At 34.5% G+C, this 25,823-nt stretch overlaps 3 protein-coding genes across 4 annotated transcripts; 1 reads left to right on the top strand and 2 right to left on the bottom strand.

Moving 5' to 3' along the window:
- Positions 1-2,169: 2,169 nt before the first annotated feature.
- On the bottom strand, positions 2,170-8,631 carry LOC108324298 (N-terminal acetyltransferase A complex catalytic subunit NAA10). 2 transcript variants are annotated; one of them, XR_001831767.2, is made up of 4 exons: positions 8,327-8,631; positions 7,946-8,130; positions 2,752-2,861; positions 2,170-2,484 (listed from the first exon to the last, which is right to left on the bottom strand). XR_001831767.2 is itself a non-coding variant. In XM_017557213.2 (2 exons), exons 1-2 carry the CDS (start codon positions 8,444-8,446, stop codon positions 7,990-7,992), a joined length of 261 nt encoding a protein of 86 aa, XP_017412702.1. In that variant the 5' UTR covers positions 8,447-8,612; the 3' UTR covers positions 7,413-7,989. The 2 variants fall into 2 exon arrangements, 1 of the variants encoding a protein (XP_017412702.1); XM_017557213.2 differs by lacking the exons at positions 2,170-2,484; positions 2,752-2,861 and having other exon boundaries at positions 7,413-8,130; positions 8,327-8,612.
- An 8,891-nt stretch (positions 8,632-17,522) lies between these two features.
- On the top strand, positions 17,523-18,121 carry LOC108324531 (auxin-responsive protein SAUR50). Its single transcript, XM_017557471.2, has one exon. The coding sequence runs from the start codon at positions 17,581-17,583 to the stop codon at positions 17,947-17,949; it is 369 nt and encodes a 122-aa protein (XP_017412960.1). The 5' UTR covers positions 17,523-17,580; the 3' UTR covers positions 17,950-18,121.
- Positions 18,122-18,947: 826 nt separating this feature from the next.
- Positions 18,948-23,916, bottom strand: LOC108324325 (probable 3-deoxy-D-manno-octulosonic acid transferase, mitochondrial). The gene is made up of 11 exons (XM_017557255.2): positions 23,467-23,916; positions 23,245-23,287; positions 22,484-22,606; positions 22,103-22,222; positions 21,943-22,021; positions 21,567-21,683; positions 20,777-20,874; positions 19,945-20,035; positions 19,617-19,736; positions 19,479-19,549; positions 18,948-19,396 (listed from the first exon to the last, which is right to left on the bottom strand). The coding sequence occupies exons 1-11, from the start codon at positions 23,751-23,753 to the stop codon at positions 19,199-19,201; spliced, it is 1,347 nt and encodes a 448-aa protein (XP_017412744.1). The 5' UTR covers positions 23,754-23,916; the 3' UTR covers positions 18,948-19,198.
- Positions 23,917-25,823: the final 1,907 nt, after the last annotated feature.

The following is a 25,823-nucleotide window of genomic DNA, read 5'->3' as shown; positions in this document are numbered from 1 at the left end:
GGGTTAACTTTCAGGTGAAGTGTCAGCGTGAGGAGGATTAATTTAATGAGCAGAGCCTCTTAGGTGGAAAATGTTTAATTAAAAAATTAAAAAAAGGAAAAAATTAAAAAATTAAAAAGTCATCCTCCATTACGATGAAACACCACCCAAAAATCTTCTTCCCTATGCATCACCTAGAAATTTTCTTCCCTGTGCATCAAGTCTACGAAAGGAAACCAAAAAATCAACTCCAAATTACGATGAATCGCGCCTCACAACAGACTTGCAGAGAAATCCCAAATTTCACAAACTCAGGAACCCTAATCGCAATTTGCCCCAAATCGCCTAATTCGAAGCTCCATGGCCACCAATTGTGAAACCTAGACGCAAGCCATCGCGATTTTCCCAACAGAAAACCCAAATTCGCATTCGCCTTCAACCTCACGATTAGCATCTCCACCATCTTTGTGACGCAAACCCATTAGCGTTGCTGCGATTCGCGAACCAACTTCACCATGACGTGTATTGTTGTATCTTCTCCTCCTTCCTCAATTACAAGCAACCTGTAGAAGATCAAACCAGAAACCTAGATCAAAATCACAACCTCCATCTCGATGAACCCTAATTGTGAAACCCAATTCACACGACCATCTTCCATAGCCATCATCTTCTCTTTCATTCACAACCCTTCTATTTTTGGAGATCTTAGGTTTTGGGCCTTCGAAGATTTCCTTGGTTAAGATTACATGGGACGATTTTAAAGTTGGTTCCGATTGGATTTTTGGGATGCTTTTGTTGTTTACATGGATTGAATTAGCCATGACTGCCAAAGATATGAACACTAAAAAAGAGCCCTTCGCTCATTTGTGATGTTGTTTCACTCACTGGTTCAAGTGTTGCTTTGTGGTTTTCTGTCAACATTGTGCTCTACTTGCTCCTCAAATTGAGGGAGCTTGAATGTTCAGGTTTTCCCTTTGGATTTTGCTCATCCAAAACCACAAAGTCTTCTCTGCAGGAAGAACATGCAAGCTTAATTGCATAAACCCTTTTTCTTCAATCTTTTAATTAAACATTTTTCACCTAAGAGGTTCTGCATATGTCACGTCTTTAAATTAATCCACCTCACACTGACACGTCACTTGAAAGTTAACTCGTTAACCTAAATTAACGGTAGAGAGTTAATTGCTTCAAATTTTCAATTTTAAGGACTCTTTAGAAAAAAATAATAAGAGACGTATTTGAGAAAACCTAACATAAATACGGACTACGAAAATAATTAAACCTAAATAAATATAATCGTAATTATCAAACATGCGAGTTACTCATTAATTCAGACAAATTTATGTTTCTAGTCATGTTCAGAAGCATACTTGTTTTGCAACTAGAATCGATAGAATTAGATGTGAAATCAGTGAAATCGTTCAAAGTCACAAGTTTATAGTGATTTGGCAAGTTTGAAAAAAGAAAATTTTGAAACCAAATCGAAGTCGTTTAGAAGGGAAAACTCCCCTTATTAAGTCTTCAATATTTTGACATAAGCATTTTCTTCTTCGTTTTCCTAAGCTACATCACCCTCTCACGATCGCATCACTCTCTCTAGCCATCACATTCGTCGTCAACCATCATCTCGATTATCCTTGGTTGAGTCGCCCTTGCGTCACTCTTTGTGCAGAGCTCCTAAACGGAGCCATCGTTGACATCGACACTAATGGCACCATTAACGCCCTTCTGCTCAATCACGTGAGCTTCTTCTCCTTTTCAAAAAGTTCGTCACATCACCGTGAAGTTGTGTTTCCCTCCCAACAAAAGAAGTGGAGAGGTGTGAAACAGGAAATGGGGAAATAGTAATCTTTTTACTTTGGGGTCAAATGGGTATTAAAAAAGTTTAGGTAGGTGCGAAAGAAATAAATGAGGTGCAGAAAGTCAAGCCCTTCTCATTGGACACTCTCCACACTCCCGGTGATGATTATTATGTGTTTAATTTTAATTTTATAATGAAAAACTAAAATTAGACCATTATATCTAAAAATGGATCAAACTCAATGATACTAATCCGAGTACATCCTCTTATTTATTTCAACTACTTAAGTTATATAATTTTATGCACATATTTAAATTAGGATGTTATTTATATAAATTAATTTTTTTATGTCAAAGTAAACTTTTCCAAATTTAATGACGAATTTGACAATCTTAAATATTATATAATATCCAACAAAAAATATCCAAGATAGACAAACTTACATAATTAAAAAATAAAATAAAAAAAAAAGTAATTCTCCAACTCAAGAATTTCTACATAAACATTAGGTAAAAGACTAAACATTGTATATATAAACTTAAGGCAAAACTCCATGAAGTGTTTTGTTTCTCGATCAAGTGTCAAAAACTCCAAGACCCTTCATACCCACAAACCGATTCTTAACCATGTCAACCCGGCCAATTCCATGCATTCCACCAATTTCATTGAGTTCAACAAGTAAAGATGTTGGTGAAAGCTTCTTCCTATTGAATGAAACAAGAAGCCCTGATTATCTACCAAGTTCAGCATATATGTAAAAAAGCAAGTAATTTGTTCTTTTAAAAATTGTTAATATATTAGGCTATTAAGAGTAGTTAGATATTATAATTTATTGTACCAATGAATTGAACAATACCTCAATAGCAAGACAGAAATACTACAAAAGTTATTAAAATAGTGAAAGACAGTAAAGATATAAAAATCCTTACGTAAGAAATAAGAGGGCAATATAAGAATTGAAGTGGAGATACCTGCACATGTGGAATGCACAAGGTTGTGAATGCTTCTAGAGTTGTTCTCCATAACTTCAGCCTACACCTCCAACTTTATTGATTGAAAATGCCCATTTTGACCTGCAACTCTGATGCATAAGAATATTTAACTAAAAACATTCTTTCTGAATTTTGAAAAGAGGCCTACACCCCCACCGCCTCACATTCACTCTCGCGCCTCTTCCTTTTGCCTCACATTCTCACTCTCCTTTTTGCCTCACATCCTCACATTTTAATTTTATATTTGTTTATTCTTTGTAACTAAGTTCATTATTTAAAGTTTTTAGATATAATTTGAATATCGTTGAAAAATATCAATTTCAAATAATTGATATATTTTAATAATATAATATTTTTATTTATTAATTTAATATTATCTATAGTTAATATTTTTATTTACTAATTTAATATTATCTATAGTTAATATTTTTATTTACTAATTTAATATTATCTATAATATATATTATTTCAATATTGAAAAATTGTTGGTTGACATATATAGTTAAAACAAGAGAAGCGTCTGTTTATCACGATGAGACTTCATTTTCATTACATTATGAAAGGAAAAGACCTATGGCATCAGCTCGTTATGATGCACAAAAGTAAGTAATATAGACGTCATTGAGCACTAGGAGTATAATGAGGACGAGCATATTGAACACGAACATGTTGCTAAAATAGGACAGAAAAAATATGGTTTGTCAGGAGGTCCACAAGACACCTCCCTACTTATACATAATACGAAGCATGTTGCATCTGTCATATGGAAAGGTCAAGTTAATTTGTACTTAGTTTGTTAAATTTTTTTTGTCATTTTTTTTTGTTATGTAGAATTGAGGGGAGATCATGGCAAAAAAGTAAAAACAACTGGATTTTATCATGAGGTTATTGAGTCTTTTATCACGATGTCTGAGATAAGTTCCTTAGTGAACTTATCTTATGAGTATGCCGATTAATCGTAGCGCTTGCAAAGAGGTGACACTTGGAGACAAATACCCGGTAGGTGAAATGACCGTCACATTAGATTACGTCAACAATCTATTACACCTACCCATTATGGGTCAATTTTGTGAGATTGAGTAGTTAGAGTATGAAACAAAGTAAATAGCTGGATATTCGAGTCTTTTATAGGTACAATTTTGTTTTGATATATTTTAGAATATATAACACAATTTAAGTAAAGTTTTTGTAGAGTTTGACATATGAGCAACTTCCTAGCATGGGAAGGAGGCAAGTGTTGGGCATTTACAACAAAAGCGATCATCAGGTTTCACGATTTGTACCTTAGGTAAGGTTGGGGTCTTATGGAGGGGAGATCATATCTAGATGGACTGACTTATGATGTGGTCATTTAGTGTCCATACATTTCACACAGGCGTATTCGCTCATTCATGCCAATTTGTATGCTTTCCGGGAGGATCTGACTAGGAGACATGCTTCATCGACATCTATAAGATAGTTCGGTTTTCAGTAGATGATACCATAGACGCTTGAGATTCTTCTAATGCCAGACATTTCGGTTATTGATCTATCTTGGTTGCGGTATGTTGAGCATGCTATCATTGATGCTAGTGATCCATTTGCGTGTGTTGTGGGATACCTAATATGGTTTAGAAGGTATTCCATCCGTACATCATTTCAGCCCTCAACAATGACCGACCCGCGACTGCGACTACACATCCCTGATGAGGTCCTGGTGTCGGACGATGACCTACGATAAATTGACACCGCGACCTCGTCAAGGATGTGTCGCCGCAGTCACAGGACAAGACTGGATCGGTCATCGTTGGGGGCTAGAATGATGTACGGATGGGATACCCTCCTAAACTACGGTAGGTATCCCATAACACACACCCAAATGGACCGTCAACTTCAACAACATCAATTATACCATGCTCAACATATTGCAACCAACACAAATCAATGATCGAAATGTTTGGCATCGGCAGACTCTGAGGCATATGTGGGTATCATTTGTTGAAAATCGAATTGCCTAAACACATATACAGGCAGATGTCAATGAAGCATGTCACCTAGTCGGATCAACTCGAAAAACATATAAATCGCCATGAATGGACAAATACACCTGTGTGAAATGTATGGACATCAGATGACCACATCATAAGTCAACCTATCCAGATATGACCTCTCCTCTATAAGACCTCAACCCTACCAAGGAGGTAGGAACTGTGAAGTTGTAGCTGCCCAACACTTGCCACTTTTCCATGCTAGGAAGGTGTTCATATCTCCAACTTTACAAATACATTACGTAAATTGTTATACATTCCTAAAATATATTAAAACAAATTTCTAAAACAAATATATATTTGTAGAAGAGAAAAAATCCAACTATTTGTTTTGTTTCAGTAAAGCTAGCATCCCCTAATTGCTCATATGTATAAGCGATTGTTGCGGCATCCTAGGCATATCTCTCTCAAGAATTTAAGTCTCGAAACAGAAGTAGATACGACACTCGAATGAGAATGCCATTTTTATTTGCAAAAATGGTGCATCTAACCAATGCATAAGGTACGCATAAGCTAGACACTCCCAAAACTCCTACTCACAACACTCCTTGTAGACCTTCTTAAGCCAACTCAGCCTAACTTTAGAACTACGTGTTCATGTCATCTCAATTGTAGCTTTGGGCATAACAAATCCATGATATGAGATCGATATTCTCATACTCTAACGGCTCAATCTCACAAAATTGATGGATAGGTGCAGTAGATTGTTGACGTCATCTAAGTCATCTCATCTACTAGGAGATAGATAATATTTGTCTCCAAATGTCACTTCTCCGTAAGTGTTACGATCAAACTGTAATCAGTATACTCATAGGATAAGTTCACTAAGGAACTCAACCTAGCCATCGTGATAAAAAAACTCAATAGTCTCATGATTAAATCCAAGTTTTTTTACTTTTTTTTGTCATAGGAGATCAACTTCATCTCCCTTCTATCTTACATAATAATATATATAATAAAAAAATTAACCAGTTAAGTACACATTTAGGTTATGTACTAACTCAATTTTTCCATACGACAAATGCAACATGCTTCATGAAATAGGTAAGGAGGGAGGTGTCCTGCAAACCTCCTAGGAAACCTTCTTCATGTTCTTCTTTAGGAATATCCTCCTGCTCAAACATGTTCGTCCTTAATATATTTCTACTCAATATACTCTTCATGTTACTCAATGATGTCCACATTACTTTCTTCTATGCGTCTTTTACAAACTGATGTCGTAAGTCTTCTCTTTTAATTATGTAATGAAGAGGAAGCCTCAACACGATAATCAGATGCACCTCTAATTCTAACTCTATTTGTCGACCAAATATATTAAAAATAACTTATATTAAATACTTATATGTAGAAAAACAAAATCAAACAATATTTAATTTTTTAATATTTAAAATAATATATACTTAACTAAAGATAAAAATAACTTAGTAAATAAAAATATTATATTATTAAAATATATCAAATATTTGAAAATTAATACTTCTCAACGATATTAAAAAATTTCAAAAATATAACTAAAACATTGAAATAATCAACTTAGCTACAAAGAATAAACACATAAAAAATTAAAATTTAAAAGAATAATACAAAACAAAATTACTCTAAATTTATAAAAAACAGAATAATATATATATATATATATATATATATACACACACACACATATATATATTAAAAAAACAAAAAAATATATATAATAAAAAAATTTAAATAAATAAAAAATATAATATTACAATTATAAAAACATAAAACAAAACAAAAAATAATTCTTCAATTTATTGAAAAGATAATAAAATTCATGTAATATAAATAAATAAATATAAATTTACATATTATAAATACAAATAACAAAATTAAATAAAATTCCTAAATTCATAAAATAATAACAAAATATTTAAAACATACTTTTTCTAAAAAATTAGAATATATAAATACAAAATCAAACATCAATAAATATAAAAAACATAACAACTTAAAAATATAATAAAAAATCAAGAAAAAACAAAATAAATAAAAAGAAATTATAAAACACAACTCAAATTACGACGAAGCTTTAATCGACTTTTGAAAACCGGTTAAGGCTTCGCCAACGTCAACGAGATCTTAAGTGTATTTCGAATTACGATTAAAGCTTCTAAGCCTCATTTTACAAACATAACACATACATTTTGATTCATAAATTTCATTTCATAAATTTCATTTCATAAATTTCAATTCAATTCATACATTTCAACAAATGCTAACAAATGACGTCATCTTCATGACATTGTTGTAGATGTAGCTAGCTACCGAAAAAGATGACCCAATAATCCCCCAAATAATAGTACAATTTTATATTAATGAGACAATGAAATAACTTTATTAAAATTCATATGCTTAATCAACCGGTTCCAATGCCATTACACGACTTTTGATCTGAGTTATAAATTTATTAAAATTCATAAAGTTAAAATTTATTAATCCCAGTTTAGTTCTTTTGGATTACTTGTATCTTCCCCAATTCAAACATCAACACAAAGTCCAATCAGGAGAATTTAAATACAATAATGTTTTCCTTCATAAATTAATATATTTAAGAGACAAATGCTTGGAATTTAAATAACTACAAATAAGGACTTTACAAACGATGAACTATTTTATATATACGAAGTCATTAGTGTAAAGTATCCATTAATTCCATAGATGAATAATCTCCATTGGAGAACCTAGTTGGTCACTTTTAGTTGAATATTTCCTACCAATATGTGGATAAGGTTTTCACAGTTCAAGGACAAATTTAGCATCTAACACCTTATGACAAACAGAACCACCTCCAGTTTAGGAAGAATATGAAGAAGAGAGGACTCCAGGCTCCCACATGTATGAACGATAAAAACTTCAAAGCATATGAGTTGTTCCCCACGGAACAAAAAATTCAAATTGTCACAAAATTCGAAACTTAAATTATGAACATCGGTCAAACTTGCAAATTCATCCTCTGACAAAATAGACTGTTTTGTAGTGATGAGCAGTTTTAGAAGGCTGATTAACATCCCTAATCCTTTAGGAAATTATGTAGCACATTGACACGTGTAACTATAAGAGCATTTCTTAACCCCAGATCAACACAGTTCGTTGCAAAATACAAAAATGCTATAACCTAAAAATACCTTTTTGTTATTGAAGTGCTACTGCTTCCCCTTGAGTTGATTCCTCATCTCATAAGCATCTCTCCGACTGCATAATGCTTAGCCTCCACGTTATGAATCTTGTACCCCAAGGTCTCGGTGTAGAAATCGAAGGTCGCGCGGTTGCTCTGGCGCACGAGTAGGGACACGTACTCGGCACCAAACACCTGTGTGGGAGAATCCAATACAAGCCCGACAAAGCATATATAATTAGCCTGATTTAATTTTGGTTCTATATTTTACAAAAAGCCACAATGCCAACCCTAAAGCCCCAATTTTATTCTCTCAATTTTTAATCATCAATCAATGATTATTTTTGAGGTAATAAAATTGATCTATTGAAAGATAAGAGAGGTGATATACCTGTCCCATGGCATTCTGTGTGGCGGTCGTGAGTTTGGTGGCGAGACTGAGTTTGCGCTGGGTGCGGAGGTCGACGAGGGAGGTGATATGGCCGTGACTGTTGGTGCTCTCCTTCTCCATCTTGGCGAGGACGTAGCGAACGATGCCACCGTTGTAATCTTCGTCGACATAGAGAAGCTGACACCATGAGAGGATGTACTAGAAGTAGTAGTATGGGAGAAAGGAGAGCACGAGAGAGAAGAGGTGAAGATGAACGAAAGGACAAAAAGAAACAACAAGAAAAACTTTTACCCTAGAAACATTTATACGACGGTTGAAAATACAGAATCATAGTAAATATATATTATTTACTTTTATATATTAAAAAGTATTTATGGTGTAAAAGGAAGTAATTATATTATAAAATATAGATGTATTAGGTGTAATGTGAAGTGAATGCACGGTGTAGCTATTGAACAATTGTGGACCAAGAAGTTAGTTTAGAAGATTTAACGAGAATAGTGGACCAAAAAGTTAGAGCTTTAGTGGACAAGTTAGGATATGGTCATTTTTGTTGCAAGTTACATGATGGTGTTCTGGTATAGTAATAAATGTAAATTAAGGAGATTAATAAAACAAAATGAATGCCAATTCCACGTGAATAAGAAAGCTATAGCTATCCCAAATTTGACACTAAGGCAGCAAAAAGTTATTTGTCATTTTCATGTTCAGAAAAATAATATTTTTTATTAGAAAAAAAATTCAATTATTACTTATAAATACGAAAATTATAACATAAAATCCTTCCTGAAATGAAGTAGTTTAAAAAGATTAGGCTCACAAAAGTTTTAATCAATGACATATGTATTGTTCGGGTTAACAAGGGTGAAGTACTACCAAATAAAAATTTATGTTATTTTTTGTAATTTTAAAATTTTCATCTTATTAAATTGATTTTTTATTTTGTTTAAAAACCAATACTAAAAATGATTTAAATATATTATTTTAAGGTTTAATCGTTCTAACAATCTCAATTATTTTTAAATCACGTATATGTCCTTTAATTTTTTATTTTCAATTGGGTTTTTATTTCTTAAAAATTAAAGCAATTAAGTTCTTGTTAGTACGTTATTAACACGGTTAAAGAGGATATCAGATGTCATTTTGTAACTTTTTTATTTTTTATTATTTATTTTTCAAAATAAACTTTTTTCACATATCAAACTAATATTGTGCTCCATGACAAGAACAATGTGATGTGGTAGTAGTAGTGTCATGTGTCACTATCAAGTCACGTGCATTAGTTTTAATTTGATATTTGTATTTTTATTTTGTCTCAATGTAGTTTTTTTTTGGTTAAATATGTTTTTAGTCCCTAAACTATTGGTCGTTTCTGGTTTTCGTCCCTCTTTCAAAGTAAGGTACAATTTGGTCCTCATTCTTTTCGGAACGTTCGTTTTAGTCCTCGAAAACTAAACACTGTTTGAAAATTTGGTCCTCATTTAGCAACAAATGAGGACTAAAACCAAAGTTTCGAGGACTAAAATGAACGTTTCGAAAAGGATGAGGACCAAATTGTACCTTATTTTGAAAGAGGGACGAAAACCAAAAACGGCCAATAGTTTAGGAACTAAAAACATATTTAACCCTTTTTTTTTAAAATAAACAACTTTGTCTGTCCCAGATTAAAACAAAATTTAATTTGAATATAAATGTTATATAAATATTTTTATTAAAAATGATATTTTTATTAATATTTTTAACAAGATTAAGTTTATTTATATTTATATTTAGTTAATTTCGTTTGAATTTGGAGATAGACAAAATTGTTTAATTTATAAAAAGACACGTGAGAGAGTCAATGTCACTACTATATCACATTGTTATTGCCACATGACACAATATTAATTTAATTCGTGACAAATTTTTATTTATTTATAAATATATAAAAATAAAATATAAAAATAAAAATATTTAAAAAACTATGAGCTAATATGTGACACTCTTTAATCATGTTAGTATTAAACTATAATTGTTTTAATTTTTCATAAATAAGAACTTAATTAAGAAAAAAAAATTAAAAGACCTATTTATTAATTTTAACAAAAAAAATCGTTGAAATGATTAAATTTTTTTAATACTTTTAAATGTTTTATCTTAAATACGATGATTAGATTATTTTGGATGGGAATAATTTTATGTTTGTTATGAAAATTTCTAATGTATGACGAGTTGAGAAGATAGTAGATGGTTTTGAAGAGTTTCGAACAAAACCAAACAAACATTAGGAGGAGAAAAGGAAAACACATATATGGAAAGTGCTTGGGGGTACCATATGTACCTGAGTGTTTTTCTTCATCCCTCCTAATTAATTCTGCTTATTATTCATCATCAAAATGGAAAAAAAAGCTATTGCTAATCACTACCACTGAAATTTCTCTTAAATAACATAGAAATATGCACATTTTCTGGTATGTATAATCTTCATCCCTAAACCTAAAAGTGAAGAAAGTTCATAAATATCCACATGTAGATCAGGGCCACTTTTCCAATTCCTATTTGATAGTTGCAGAGTTTCGTGCACGTGATTTTCTATTTATATCTTTTTGCTTTTTATATAAAAAACTAACGTACATTGCACAACATTAAACCATTTTTATGCTTCAATTTGCTGCACAATGTGATGAATCATGTTATATTGTATTAATCACATCAATTTGAATATTGTAATCCCAAAAGTTTGGCATTTTTGTTTGTACATAATAAAATTTACCTTATTATAATTAATTTCCCATGATTTACTAAAAGAAATTGTAATTGTTAGAAAAAAAAAGTGTTTCTTGCAACAAAACATAAAACATTAATACTATGTACGAAAAATGATATATCATTAAAAACAACATATCTTGCAACACTTTGTTTGATAGATTATACAAATTTGTTATAATTTTTACATTGTTTTGATAAGTAAAATCTTTAACCGATGATAATTACATGAGTTAAATATGTTTTTAGTCCCTAAACTATCATACTATTTTGGATTTCGTCCCTCTTCGAAAGGTTTGTTCATTTTCATCCTCTTAGTTAGGAAACTTGTATTCTTAGTTCTTAAAAAGCAACGACGTTAGATTTTCTGTGAGGTGGCTAACGGTGAGCCACGCCACTTTTCTTTTTTCTGAAACATGGATCCTTCTTTCCTGCATCTTCATGTTGAAGCTTCTCTCTCTCCCTTATTCATCTCCATCATCCTCCAACTCTCTTCATCGTCGGGCCATTCCCTCTCCCTCCATCTCCAACTGGTGGCAAATCCCTCCACACCGACCAGACCAGCGCGCCAACATCTCTCGCTCCGTCTCCATCACCGACGAGTACCTTTTCCTTCCTCTGTCTCGTTTCTCCCTCTCACATTCTACAAAAAAACAAATACAATTGGCTCTACAAGGATGTCATTATTATCACCAAGAACCAATAGAATAAACCAGCAACAATAATATAATAATAATACCAGAAACCTGTGGTTGCACTTCAAAGGAAGGATTTGTGCCACAAATCAAACCAAATTAAACCAAATTATAATCCTTCTGTTTTTTCAATGAGCAGCCATCCAAACTCTAGGGAAGGTAAAAACCCTTTTCCTTGGTTTTCCTATTTTCTCAATTTTCTTTATAATTGAGTCTTTCTTTTGTTCGAATTTCTGTATTATTTTTCGCACCATCTTTTATTCGTTCAGCTTAATCAATCACTCTACTTGGTTATGTATTTGAAAACTTGCAAGGTGTTATTTTTATTTGTAGGTATACTGTTTGTCGAAATGTCTCTGTTGTTGGCTACTGGTTGTAGTCTGTACTAGTTTTTATATTTGGATTTCCACTTAAACTTGAACCTCGTATGCTTCAAGACGTTGCTTTTTGGAGTTCCATTTAAATATGTAAAAGCTTATTCAAAAAAGAATACAAACAAGTCTAAAACCACCTCACATTTCAAGTCACTAATCAAACAAGGTCAAATTCATAATGGTTATTCTCGCAAACAAAAATAGAAGGAAGATCCGAAGTGCATCAATGTTAAGCGCCTCGAACAACTGCCCTTGATTGGCAACACCATCACCGTACAAAGAAAATGTAACAGTCTCACCCTTAGAATACTTTTGAGCAAAAGCCACCCTCTTTCCTGTAAAAGTGCATGGAACCACCTTTCCCCTTAGAGCAATCGTCGCAGCAGCCCATGAGCTCGACGAAAGACCTCGATCAGGGTTTCGCTGCGGCTCAGGAAGGTGCAATGGTCACGGTAAGCAGTGATGATGCAGTCCTTGTGCCTGATCGCGACCTTCATCCCCATCACAACGACCTCATGTCCATCGTAGAGATGGCAGAAGCCACAGATCAGCTTGGCCTTATAGAGGGAATTCGTCGCGATCTCTATCCACCGCATCAGCGTCATGTTACGGAAGAACGAGAAGAGCTCCGCCACCGAGATCTCGACAGCGAGTGAAGGTTCATCGCAGCGATGGGCGGTGAAGGGAAGCGAAGTGTCCACGGTGAGAGGAAAGGGGGTTTCAGCAGATTCAATGGCGATGGCAGAGCAACTTGGAGCCATTTGCCACGAGTGAAGATGCAACAAGGAAGGAAGGATGACACGTTTCAGAAAAAGGAAAAGTGACGTGGCACACCGTTAGCCACCTTAGAAAAAAATTTAATGTCGTTTCTTTTTTAAGACTAAAAATTCGAGTTTTCTAAGGAAGATGATGAAAATGAACAAACCTTTAGAAGAGCAACGAAACCCAAAATCGCGTGATACTTGAGAGACTAAAAACATATTTAACCCTAATTACATACAATTTTTAAGCTTATCTTTCTTCTTAACGAAAATATTATTAAAGCTTATTTATGTGTTACAGTGTTTTTTCTGTTTTCTGTCTGTTTGTCTGAATGACCCACAAACAAATTCACATCAAAATCACTTAAAATATAAGCTAAAGTTATTTTATTTTAACAACTATTCTCACACAAGCTTATGTCAACTATCACAATGCTTTTATTCAATGTACCTCTAATTCCACTTCATCATACGAGAAAAGGTGAAAGTTCAAAAGCTCCTATAATGTTTACTTGTAAGTATTGACTATTAATTAAAAAATTGTCATTAATTTTGTTTACATGTGTATCTAGACATGAATTTTTTGACGTAATGATAATTTTTGTATTGGTGTAATATCATGTTTTATTTATTGTAATTGTAATTTTAATAACAAAATAATGCAATTAATATTTAAAATAACAGATGAAATACTTGTTTCAGACGAGAATATGTATGAACCTGAACATGTACGAAACAAAAATTTTATAAAATGACAACAAAAATGAAGATGAAAATAAGAATAATTTTTCACTTGATGATAATATAATCCTACTCACACATATCTAAATCTCTGTCATCCCTAATAAAAGGCATGCAACATGCTCTAACTTACATCTTACAAAATAAATGACAATTTTATTTCATCTAGTAGTATACAAAGAAAGTTTCATATTAAATAAAACAAAAAATAGTTATAGATTTATATACACACAAGATACTTTTGATAGGTTCCTGGATTGGAAACCTATCTATAATGCACTAACACACACGTAAACACCAGAAAATAAGTATAAAATGTATATTTTCTATTCAGTATAGCAACTGCATAGCCAGAACAACCTCCAAGAGAGCCAAATTCTCTCTCCACAGGATCACAGGATAAATGTGATCCTCTCTATATAGTATACCAATTAAAACGTAACCTATCACTCAGATACATCAGCTTTTATATAGGAGCTTTATTTCCCGCCCTAACTAACCATACAGTTATAATTGCCTAACGCCTCTCCCCCTCTTTATTCCCTTTTCTCTTCCTTACATAAACTCTTCATACTCTATCATTTCCCACTGCCTGATGTTCAACCTTGTCCCCAAGGTTGAAGTCTGGAAATTGTTCCTGGATAGTGAGCACGTCCTCCCACGTGGCACCCTCCTTTCCCCCTTCTTGCCATTCAACCAGTATCTAGGGGATCAACTCCTTGTTCCGTTGTTTCTGTCTTTTGTCCAGAATCCCGAGTGGCCAGAACATGGGGCATGCGGCTTGCAGCTCCTTTGGCATATTTGTCTTGACTTATTGGGTGCCCATTGCTACTTTCAATTGGGACTCATGGAACACAGGATGGATTCTTGATGTTTCGGGTAATTTCAATTTAAAAGCAACTTTTCCAATCTGTTCTAGCACGTTAAAAGGCCCGAAATATTGTGCTGATAATTTGGTGTGTAATCTGGTGGGCATGAAAGATTGCCTATGAGGCCTAAGTTTTAAATACACTCAATCAACTACCTTAACCTCGACTGGTTTCCTCTTTCTGCTAACATATTTGGCCATCAATTTATGTACTCTTGTTAAGTGAAATCTGAGTTGCTTGAGTGCCTCATCTTTGGTCTGGAGCTCTTGAGCCACAACTTCTACTGTAGTCTCCCTAGGAATAAAATGAGTGAGTGCAAGAGGTGTCCTTCCATAAACAGTTTCAAATGGGCTACATTTAGGCGCACCTTGATAGTTAGTATTATACCAATACTCAGCTCATGGAAGAACTGTATTCCAACTTTTAGGTTTTTTTGAACAGAAACACCTCAAATAACCCTTCAATATTCTGTTCAGTACCTCTATTTCCTCATCAGATTCTGGGTGGTATGCAGTACTCATTTGCAGCTGGGTGCCCTACAATCTGAATAACTCTTTCCAGAATATGCTTAGAAATAAAGGATCCCGATCACTTACCACTGATACTGGCACTCCATGTAGCCTAACCACCTCTTTAACAAATATTTTTGCTATGGTTTTGGCAGTGTAGGGGTGCTTTAGGGGGAAAAAGTGGCCATACTTGCTCAAACGATCTACCACTACCAGAATCACATCATGCCCTTGTGATTTTGGCAGCCTGACTACGAAGTCCATGCTGACTTCCTTCCAGATTGTTTGCGGTATTGGAAAAGGTTGTAACAAGCCTTGAGGAGATGAGGCCAAATACTTGTGTTGCTGGCACACCAAATAGCTGGGTACAAAATCAGTGACAACCTTCTTCATTCCTACCCAATACAATGATTGGGCCACCTTACGATAAGCCCTATAGACTCCTGAATGCCCTCCTGTGTTGGTGGTATGGAACTCAGCTATAAGCTTAGGAATCCATATAAAGGTGGCAGATAACACCAACCTTCCCTTGTAGTGAAGTCTATCGTTCTCCAAAGTAAAGGCATGATGATAATTAGAATATGTTCTCACTTCTTATATTATCCTTTTAAGAACTGCATCCTCTTCAACCTCCTTCAACACCTCCTAAAAATCCTGCCAATACGGTCTTGCCATAATTCTCAATTTCGTCTCCCCTTCCTCCTTATCTTCACCTTTTCTAGACAACGCATCAGTCACTTTATTGGTCACCCTTGATTTATAAACAATGTCAAAATCATATTCCAACAGCTTTGTTAACCAATTCTATTGATTTTCAGTTGTTATCCTTTGTTCAAGCAGATATAGGAGGCTCCTTTGATCTATATGCGCCACAAACTTCTAACCCAGTAAATATGACCTTCAGTGTTGTATTGTCATCACCAAAGCCATGAGTTCTTTTTCACAAATTAAATTTATTGAGGGATCCCTTTGACAATGCCTTGCTAAAGAAAGCAATAGGCTTTTTGTCTTGAGTTAGAAGAGCTCTTACACCACTTCCTGATGCATCACAATCAATATAGAACTACTGCTTGAAATCTGGTAAGGCTAAAACTGGTGCAATAGTGATGGCTTCCTTTAACCTGGCCATAACTGTTGTTGCTTGTGCTGACCATATAAATTGTCCATTCTTCAACAATTCTGTTAAAGGCTTTGCAATTTTTCCACAGTCCCTCACGAACCTCTTATAGTATCTTGTTCGACCCAAAACCCCCCTCAAAGCTTTTAGGGTCTTGGGTTTTGACCATTCCTCCACTCCCACCGCTTTATCTCTATCCATCTCCACCCTTTTCTCTAAAATTAAATGGCTCAGCTATCTGATCCTCTTCCTCCCAAATTCACACTTCTTGACATTGGCAACCCACTGACGTTGTCTCAACGTGTTCAATACTTGCCCAAGGTGGTTCAAATGCTCCTCCCACTCCTGACTTTATATCAGGATATCATAAAAAAATACCGGCACAAACTTCCTTAAGTAGGCCCTCAATAAATCATTCATCAAGCTTTGAAATGTTCCTGGATTGGAAACCTATCTACAATGCACTAACACACACGTAAACACCAAAAATGAAGTATAAACTGTATATTTTCTATTCATTATAGCAACTCCACAGCCAAAACAACCTCCAAGAGAGCTAAATTCTCTCTCCACAGGATAAACGTGATCCTGTCTATAGAGTATACCAATTAAAATGTAACCTATCACTCAAATACATCAGCTCTTATATAGGAGCTTTATTTCCTGCCCGAACTAACCATAGAGTTATAAATGCCTAACGCCTCTCCCCTTCTTTATTCCCTTTTCTCTTTCTTACATAAACTCTCCACACTCTATCAACTTCATTGATAAGAAACCTTTTAAAATAGTACCAAAAACAAATCCTGAAACGTTATACAAGGACACTTATATGTTTGTAGAAATTCTCTACATTGATTAACATCATATTTAAAACTATATTAACACAATATTTTATTAATATAAACGACTTTTCATATTTACTCCTCCTCAATAAATGTTAACAAATAAATAAATAGCAAAAGTTGGTCTCTTTTGGCTGAATTCACCCTTTGGATTCCATTTTGAGGTGCGAGGAAAGCAAAAACTCCCAATAACACTAAGCATGCAGTTTTGCACAGAGACACCATTAAAGGCAACCAAATCCTCCTCTTTTTTTATCCATAACACCTTAAAGGCATTACAATAAATAAATAACAGAAAAACGAAAAACGTTAAAAACAAAAACGTTAATGCGGAACTGGGACAAGGATAACACCAAACTTCCATACCAAACCTTTGTGAACATACTTCGGAATTTGGTTCAGTCGTTTTCCAAAGCACACACTGTGTCTCACTTTGTCGAGAACATGGAAAGTAAGACTTAGAGCACAACGCATCACACCAATATATATATATATACACACAAACATTTATTTATATATATAACATAATATCATAACATTACATAGTCCACAATATCACAACCAAGAACCTCATCAAAACCAGAACATAAAAAAATTCAACATGGCTTCTTGCATGTGGCTCAAGAGTGCCTGTGGTGGTGGCAGTGGGAAGAAGCCGACGCCGCGGGACGTGCCGCCGGGGCACTTGGCGGTGATGGTGGGAGAAGAGGCAAAGAGAAGGTTTGTGATAAGGGCTGATTACCTTAACCATCCCTTGCTTCAAAAACTTTTAGACAATTATGAAGGTTGTGGCTTCAACAAAAGTGGCCCTCTTGCTATACCTTGTGATGAGTACCTTTTCCAAGATATTATCCAGGCCCTTCGAGATGGATCATCCTCTCCTCATGGGCCCCTCAAGAAGCTCCATTTCAAGGACTCTGTGCCCTTACTTCAGGACAATGATGGCAAAGGGAGCACCAACAACAACTAAATGCAGTAATTAAGTATAGTATTATATATTGATGTGCTTGTAGAAGTTTAAGGAGAATAAGTTTTAACTCTTTCATTTCCTGCACTTGCTTACCTTCAGTATTAGTCCTCAATAACCACAACCATGTTATCTTCACATATGATTTCAGAAGTTCTCCAATCATTTCCTTATATGCTACGTGAGTTATTTGTATTTATCCAAGATTTCTCGTTGTAATTTATTCATAGCAGAAAAAATGGATAAGTTGAGTAGCTAAAGCTTGATATTTCTCACAATTCAGAAACAAAGTTATGAAAGGTTCTTGGAAATATCCAACAATGTCTTGCAGTTATCGTATTTGACCTTATTTTCTCGAAGAATGATTCTCATCTTTGCCAACTAAAAGACTACTACTCTTGCACGTACTTGACACGTTACTATGATGCACGTGTTTATATTTCTCCTTTTTTTTGTATAGATGATAATATGATATTCGATGATGCACGTATACAACCAAATTACGGTTCGATATAGTAGAATTAATGATAGTCTTTTAGCCGAAAAAGGAAAAAGGAAGAAAAAAGACAAGCATGTGTACAGTGAAAACCACCAGCAAGTTCTTAAATGATGACAGAAATCATTAATTAATTGACAGTTGACTCAAAGCACGAATGTGGATACTTCAAAATCGGCCAAATTATTGCATTATATCCTCACCAGATTTCCCAAACGTTTGAGAAAATAACTTGTGAAAGAATCAGCACTCCTTTTGGTTAAAAGAGCAATAATATTTCAGTCATTTTTAACTGTGAACTCGTGATCCATAATTATTATTTAATAGAATAAATATATTTTAAGTTGATTGTGACGAGCTAAATGATCAATAGCAATTTTCTAGCACGAGTCAACAAGAATTCAAACCCACCAACAAACCTATAAGAGCCTACAGGTAGGTTAGTGTTCATGTGAGCTCATAAACCACTATTCTTGTTCTTGAAAAAAAGCATATGACAACTACATTCTTCAAGCTTTAAAGCCAATAATTGGAAACAAGATTGATGTTAATGTGATACACAAAAATAATTTACAACATTTCTTTAATATAAAATAAACATTTTATTTTACTTGATTTTGTCTATATTCAGACAACCATCAGTGTGAAATGGGGTTGCAACTTGAGTGTGCTTCTGCCTTCTATCGCTCGGTAAATGAATCCAATAAATGGTTTCAGTCCGAAAGAAAATTTGTTGAGAATATGAAACTTCATTTTTTATAGTCTTAGACTCTTGGATTCCTCTGAAGAGAATCTATCAAAAATATGAAAATTTAGTAAACTCCATGTTTTTTCAACAATGCCACAGGACAAACTGCAAAACACTTCCCTAGCGGCTCTTCCACGTGCCTCCAGAAGTGTTGCATTGGTGAAGAGCTCGACGAGAGCCTTTTCAAGCTCCAGTTTACCAGAAACCTACAAGAAAACGACAATAGAGAACACTAAGAACATTATATGCTGAAGAACAATGTTGATTAATTATGAGTTGTCACCCCACCTGAAGAACTGACAAAGGATTTGATCGTTGCATTTCCAGTACCATGTGGGAGAAATGCCCAACGTGACAACCTGAAATACATTATGAGTTCCAAATACACATAATATGCTGATATTGGAGAATTACATTAAAATGCACCTGTCAGAACAGCACATCCAGCTGCAGCAGCTTCTGAGATGTTATGGCCAGATAAACCAGGAAGTAATGAACCCCCAATCACAGCTATTGGTGTTAATGTGTACAATTGTCTTAATTCACCTACCAAAGAAGATGGATGACAGTGAGTATCATGATGATGTCCCCATTAGCCCTAATCATTCTAATCCTAGAAGGTACCCATTTTTTAATAATTTGTAAAGGCCTGTTCAACTCAGTAGCTCTAGAAATTCTATGGTCTCAATTCTCAGCAAAAGTATATTTTCATGCATGACGCATTTCATGTCAGTCAAAAGAGAAGAATTCGTACCCAATGTGTCTACCACATAAATATTAGTTCCGGCCTTAAACTTCTCATATTGAGACCTCAAAAGCACATTTTGTCCTTCTTTCTCCAATTTCTGCGGTAAATCAAACAGAAGTACCATGAATTTCAGAGATTGTAGAAAAAGTAATAGTGTTTAGAAATAACAATAATTTTTTAGTATTATTTTTGTTGAATGCAAATTACTCTAAAAGGAGATGTACAGACTGATTGTCATTTGATACGAGCACATACATACATAAACACAATAATTTGGTAATCATTAGCCTACATTTAAGATTCTCTTCACTTCAAAAAAAGAAGCCAAGACAAAAAATTCTAGAAAATCTCTTGAAAATGAAAGTTACATTTCTCAATGAACAAAAGCCCAAAAACACTAACAGGTGTTTGGGCTGGCAGTAGGGACTGGTGCCTTGCAAACTAGTGAACAATGGTTTGAGTTTCTGCCAGCCAGGGGAGATACCAACATTTAGTATCTGTTAGTAACTAGATCAAAACACCCAAAGCTGGGGTAACTTTTCTTCATTATCCTTCAACTGATTCCTTTCCTACAGTTTTACGAGTCAACTTCCTCCCTTGATTCCTTTATAAAGCCACACAAAAATCACTCAATTGTTTCCTTCTATAAATCATTGACTGCTGCCCATGGAATCTGCTACACTAAGTACTCAATTTCCCTCTGTCATTTCCTAATATACATCTTATCAGGCAATTTCTTTAACAGTATCAGATTGTCTTGATTGCAAGTTCTTCCTGTGGGAGATAGCCATTCAAACCAAAAGAACATGTTTCCAAAGGATATAGGATAAAAACTTACTCTGGCAATCTCTCTTCCTTGTTGTAGATGCCGAGGGACAATAATTGTCAGTATGTTAGGTTGTTGCTGCATAAGGGCAAAGTGAACACCTAATATTACTGCAGAGAAAGCAATCAAATCTAGACATATTAAAGAGTAGAGTTAAAATTAAGGAGTGTGGCAAACTAATTTCATCTAATTGTAAAGTACCCATGAAATTAATAAGGAGGACAATATGTAGAAGACAAGAAACATACATTCTAGCACTAGAAACTTCCAAAAAAAATATCAATTCCAGGAATCTAACAATTAAACAAAATGAGGCCAAAATAATAACACATCATGTTTCTTTGAATTGCTAATTTACTGGGAAAAAAGAAGGAAAATAGAATGTGCTATGCTAGAAAAAAAATATTTGTAACCAGGACAGCATATACAAATCATAAAATGAAACATCCTTACTGACTATACAACAAATCTCAGAACAATCAAACCACATACATTGTGTCAAATTTCTCATATTATTGGCTTCCCTCCCATTTTTTTATGTTATACAAACTAATCAGGTGCTCCAAGGAAAAAAAAATGTTTGTTAGAAAAAGACTTTCTTGTAACTCAAGGTCATCATTTACAAAACATCCTTACTGACTTTACACCAAATCTCAGAACAATCAAACCACCTACATTTCAATTTTCTCATATTGTTTGCTTCCCTCCCATTTATTTTATGATAAGCAAACTAATCAGGTTGCTCCAAGGAACAAATAAGTATTTACAACATGATGCCAGAGGTATAGAAGATGGAACTCACTTTCTTCTTCTCCCCTATGAATGGAAGAAGCCATCCAAACCTTCTTTTGAGTAAGCTGTACTCTCAGATTTTCTATATTATTTCGGCCTCTTTCATTGACTCCAAAATCCTCTATAACTGAATGAAAAGAGAGATAAGATGAGATTAGTACAGGCCACTTTATCACTTTGAAAATTCAACATTTCAAGAAGAACCAACAACAAAAAATTCAGTTTCTATAACTACACATGTAAATATAGCAGCAAGAACATGTAAGCTGAGCAGGTACTTTTGTTTTAAAAGAACAAAATGATGTTGTATACTAGTAGACTGCTATCAACTTTCATGTTCAATTTCATTTAGTTTAAATATTAAGTAACTGAAAGAAATGGCATACCATATTTTAAATCACCAGAAAAGTGAATGATATGAGGAGGGGCCTGTAGCAGCTGAAACCGGATACCCTGCTCTGTACTCTATGACATTCAAAATGTTCAATGGTTGCATAATAAAATACTTGAACTCCTGAGAAGGTAAAAAGATCCAGGAGAACATACCAACGGGACAATCAATGAAAACTTTGATAACATCAATGAAATTAATGGTAGAAGCACTGGTCCTGACCAATATTTAAAGGACTTCTCGGATATCCGAGCATTTAAAAGTGCCAGTGTTATCTGATGCGAGTAATGGGTTAGAACATGTTAGAATCAATATAATGAACTGATATGATGCACGAACAACACACATAAATGAAGCAGATGAATGAACAAAGAAATTAAATGATTGACCATTTAAAATTTAAAAGGTCAGCCTCAATGTACTACATTATGTAGTTTCAGTTCAGATGCATGAATTGAACATTCGACAACTTTTCTCTCCCTTACATGCTCTAAAGATGCATGTGGTTCACAAACTAATTAGAAAGAATGACTTACACCATTTCTAGAAGCATCCATGATAAGATTTGGCCAGAGTTCACTTTCCATTAGCACAATAGCATTTGGTTTCCAATAATCAAGGAAAGAATGGATGGAAGTAGGGGTGTCAACAGGTGAAAACTGCCAAATTTGAAAGTTTCAGCAAACCAAAACAATTGTGTTAAACCTCATCTGATATTAAAAAATGTAGGCCACACATAACTGAAGAATATGTTAAGCCTCCATTCAAACTGATAAAGAAATGATAAGTGAATAATAAGCGAGCTAGAATGCAGAAGTCAACCCAGGAATGCCATTCCAAGGGTATGGGGCTGGATCATTGATCCTAAAGCAAGATATAACGCCCTAAGATCCTAGAAACCAGTTGAAAACATGATAACAAATTGAGTTTCAACCAACCATTGCAGAAATAAATTGCCTTAAGAAACAAAAACATTTGTCTTTTCAATTCTTTTCAGAAATAAATTTATTTTGGAAAAAAATGCATGATTATTGTCAATCCGTGTTTTCCAAAAATTACGAAATGACAGTGCACAATCGTTGTGAATTGTATGCTGATCAACTTGCCAATGAGTAATAATACATTAACTAATACACTAATTTATTGCCTGCCAGTGACAAAAACACAAAAGCCTCACTTCTTATTTAACTAAGGTAGGTAAAGTAAAGATTTTATGTAAGAAATTGTATTTTAGGCATTTCCCAACTTATTTTGAGAAAAGATGCAAGCGAATAGAGAAATTACTCAACCAAGATACCTGTAAAATTATTTCACTGGGAAGCGACTTGCTTAATACTTCACTGCGTTAAACCAAGAAAATATATATAAGAACAACGTCACAAAATGAATTCAATAGTGTCTCATTATCTTCTCAGAAAATAGATTCCGAAAACATCTTAACCGTTTGAACTTTGAACTACAGTTTCTAGAGCTCAGAAATTCGAAGCAAGGAAATAGAGTGCGAATTTGAGAGTCTTACTAAGCAGACATAGTGGTGATGGTCATGAGCACATGCAAGTGAGGCATTCTGCGAATGCAGTGTTTGATTACGGGAATGGCGATCATTCCTTCGCCTAAGGAAACGGCATGGAACCAGAGGAGTGGGCCCGGTCGCCGAAGCCGAGAAGGGTGGCCAAGGCGCTCCGGCCACCGGAGAGGGTGTTCTAGGCCGAGAAACCTGCGCCACCGCAGGTGGAGGTGGATTAACGGCGAGACGCCGTAGCTCAGGGCCCTGTATAGCTTGTACACCACCAACCCCTTCTTCATCGTTCGATTCTCTTCCTCGCCACCTTCTGCCACTTCACCCACCAGAGTGTGAGCCCGAGCCCAACTACCACCACCTCCTTATGGGCCTACTGCCCCAATTACAAATAGGGTGTTGCTCCCTCTACCGTTGTCCCTCCACCACCCCATTCTTGTTTTATCCCAATCTCTCAATTTTCTTATTCCTATTTTATCTTTTAATACTTCGACACGCAGAAAGTTTTTGACACTCATATGACACGCGGGCCCAAATTTTGTGAATGTACAGAAAGGTGATATTGTCATTTACACGCTAAATGAAACGTTGCGTTTCAGTAAATTCTTTCTCTCTGTGTTCACTTTTTTGGTTTGCCTGATTTTACATTTAGACAATTCATTTTCGAAGAGGTCTTCGTGCTCTGCTAGGGTTTTGGCTGATAGAGAACGCGATAAATGGAAGAGAAAGTTTTCGTGTTGTGTTAGGGTTGGGGCTGATAGAGAAGCCGAGAAGTGGAAGAGCAAGTGTTCGTGCTGTGCTAGGGTTGAGTTAATAGAGAACGCGAGAACTCCATGGGTGCCACTTAATCAAGAGGGTGTATGGTTCTTCTTCGTTTCTTCTTTTGTCATCATTTTTGTATTTTTCCATTTCTATTTGCTTCATTTTGGTGAACCCTAGACTAAAGGGGGCAAGTCGTGAGACAGAGAGAGTTGCGGTAGGGAGAACACTAAATTCTCAATCCGTGACGAGCTCGATCAGTGGTGAATGAGAGGCACTGAGAGAAGAAGGTTTGGTGAGTTATCTCTGTCTAATTTGAAAACTGTGGTTGAATGTCTAATTTGGGATTTTATTTTGGTTAGTTTTCTTATTTGACAAATTTGATTGTCTTGTATTGTAAGTAAATATTGATTTATGACAAATCTGGTTTGCTTGATTTGTAACTTGTGTCGTGCCTCATGCGTGCGAAATGCAAATGTTGGTTTTCGGAGGGATGCATTTGTTAGTAGTGGGAACTTAGTTATTATAGGGTGCCTAAGTCTTACATTGAGTTGTATGCAATGTTCGGTGGAGTCTCGAAGTGTTTATTAGGTATTTATCAATTTTTATTAGAGGTGGTTGTCAATGTCTGAAAAAGGGATACCTATTAAGGATTGTAACCAATGAGGGAGTTGATTGAAGTGGATTATTTAAGCATTTGGTTTCTCCCCTCAATAGCTAGCTTTTGAGAGTGAATTTCCCTAGTGCTTGAGTATTTCTCACATTGAATCATCCAATATTTAGAAGCTTTTCAGTAAAATTACTTTTTGGATTTTATCATCTGAAAACCCTCATTTGTAGACCTGTTGAGTTTGGTTTTCAGATGGTAATAATGAAAGGAATTTTAGTGTTCCTCTTTGAACATTCTATGTATTTCTCTCTTTTGTTTTGTTTTTTCTTCTGTATGGTTTATACAATGTCATCAACATCTTGTTTAATTAGTTTAAATGCACGTCCACTGGCAACTAACTTTTTGCAGTCTCTTCATGATAGGTGGTTGCACTTGTTCCTAAAGGTGATGTTGATGGTGAAATGGGTGATGCTCACATGAATTGATGAGTCAGGCACTTCGAAAATTGAGCCATGCCTTATCACAGACATAGCATATCTCTTTTCCATCCTTTGTTTGAAGGTAGTAACTATCATAATTATTGAGCCTCGTTAGATAGAATGTGCAGACTTGGATTTGTTAGCTATGTAGAAAAAGAATATGGGAATTATTTCCATTTATTGAAATTTGTAATTATGCATTGGCCATGCATATGTCAGACATGTACCAATGGGCTTATTTTTAAACTTATTCGTGGCTTATTTTTATAAAATTTGTTTTAATCAAGTGTATCTCATTAAATATAAACAAACAAAATTAATTGTTTGATAATGTTTAAAAATTGTATTTAATAATTAATTTTAAAACTTTAAAATTTGTATATTTGAAATATAAAAAAACGCTGTAATATTATGAAATTTATTTAATTAATTTTAATAATGTTGGATGTATTTTCTATGCACAACCACCATGGTTCTTATAAGTTGGATGTCTTTTTGGTATATGAGTG

The sequence above is a fragment of the Vigna angularis genome, chromosome 3 (genome assembly GCF_016808095.1).
Source record: "Vigna angularis cultivar LongXiaoDou No.4 chromosome 3, ASM1680809v1, whole genome shotgun sequence".
Taxonomy (NCBI): Eukaryota; Viridiplantae; Streptophyta; class Magnoliopsida; order Fabales; family Fabaceae; genus Vigna; species Vigna angularis.
The sequence above is the reverse complement of the archived record's forward strand: the minus strand, read 5'-3'. Positions and strand labels throughout refer to the sequence as shown.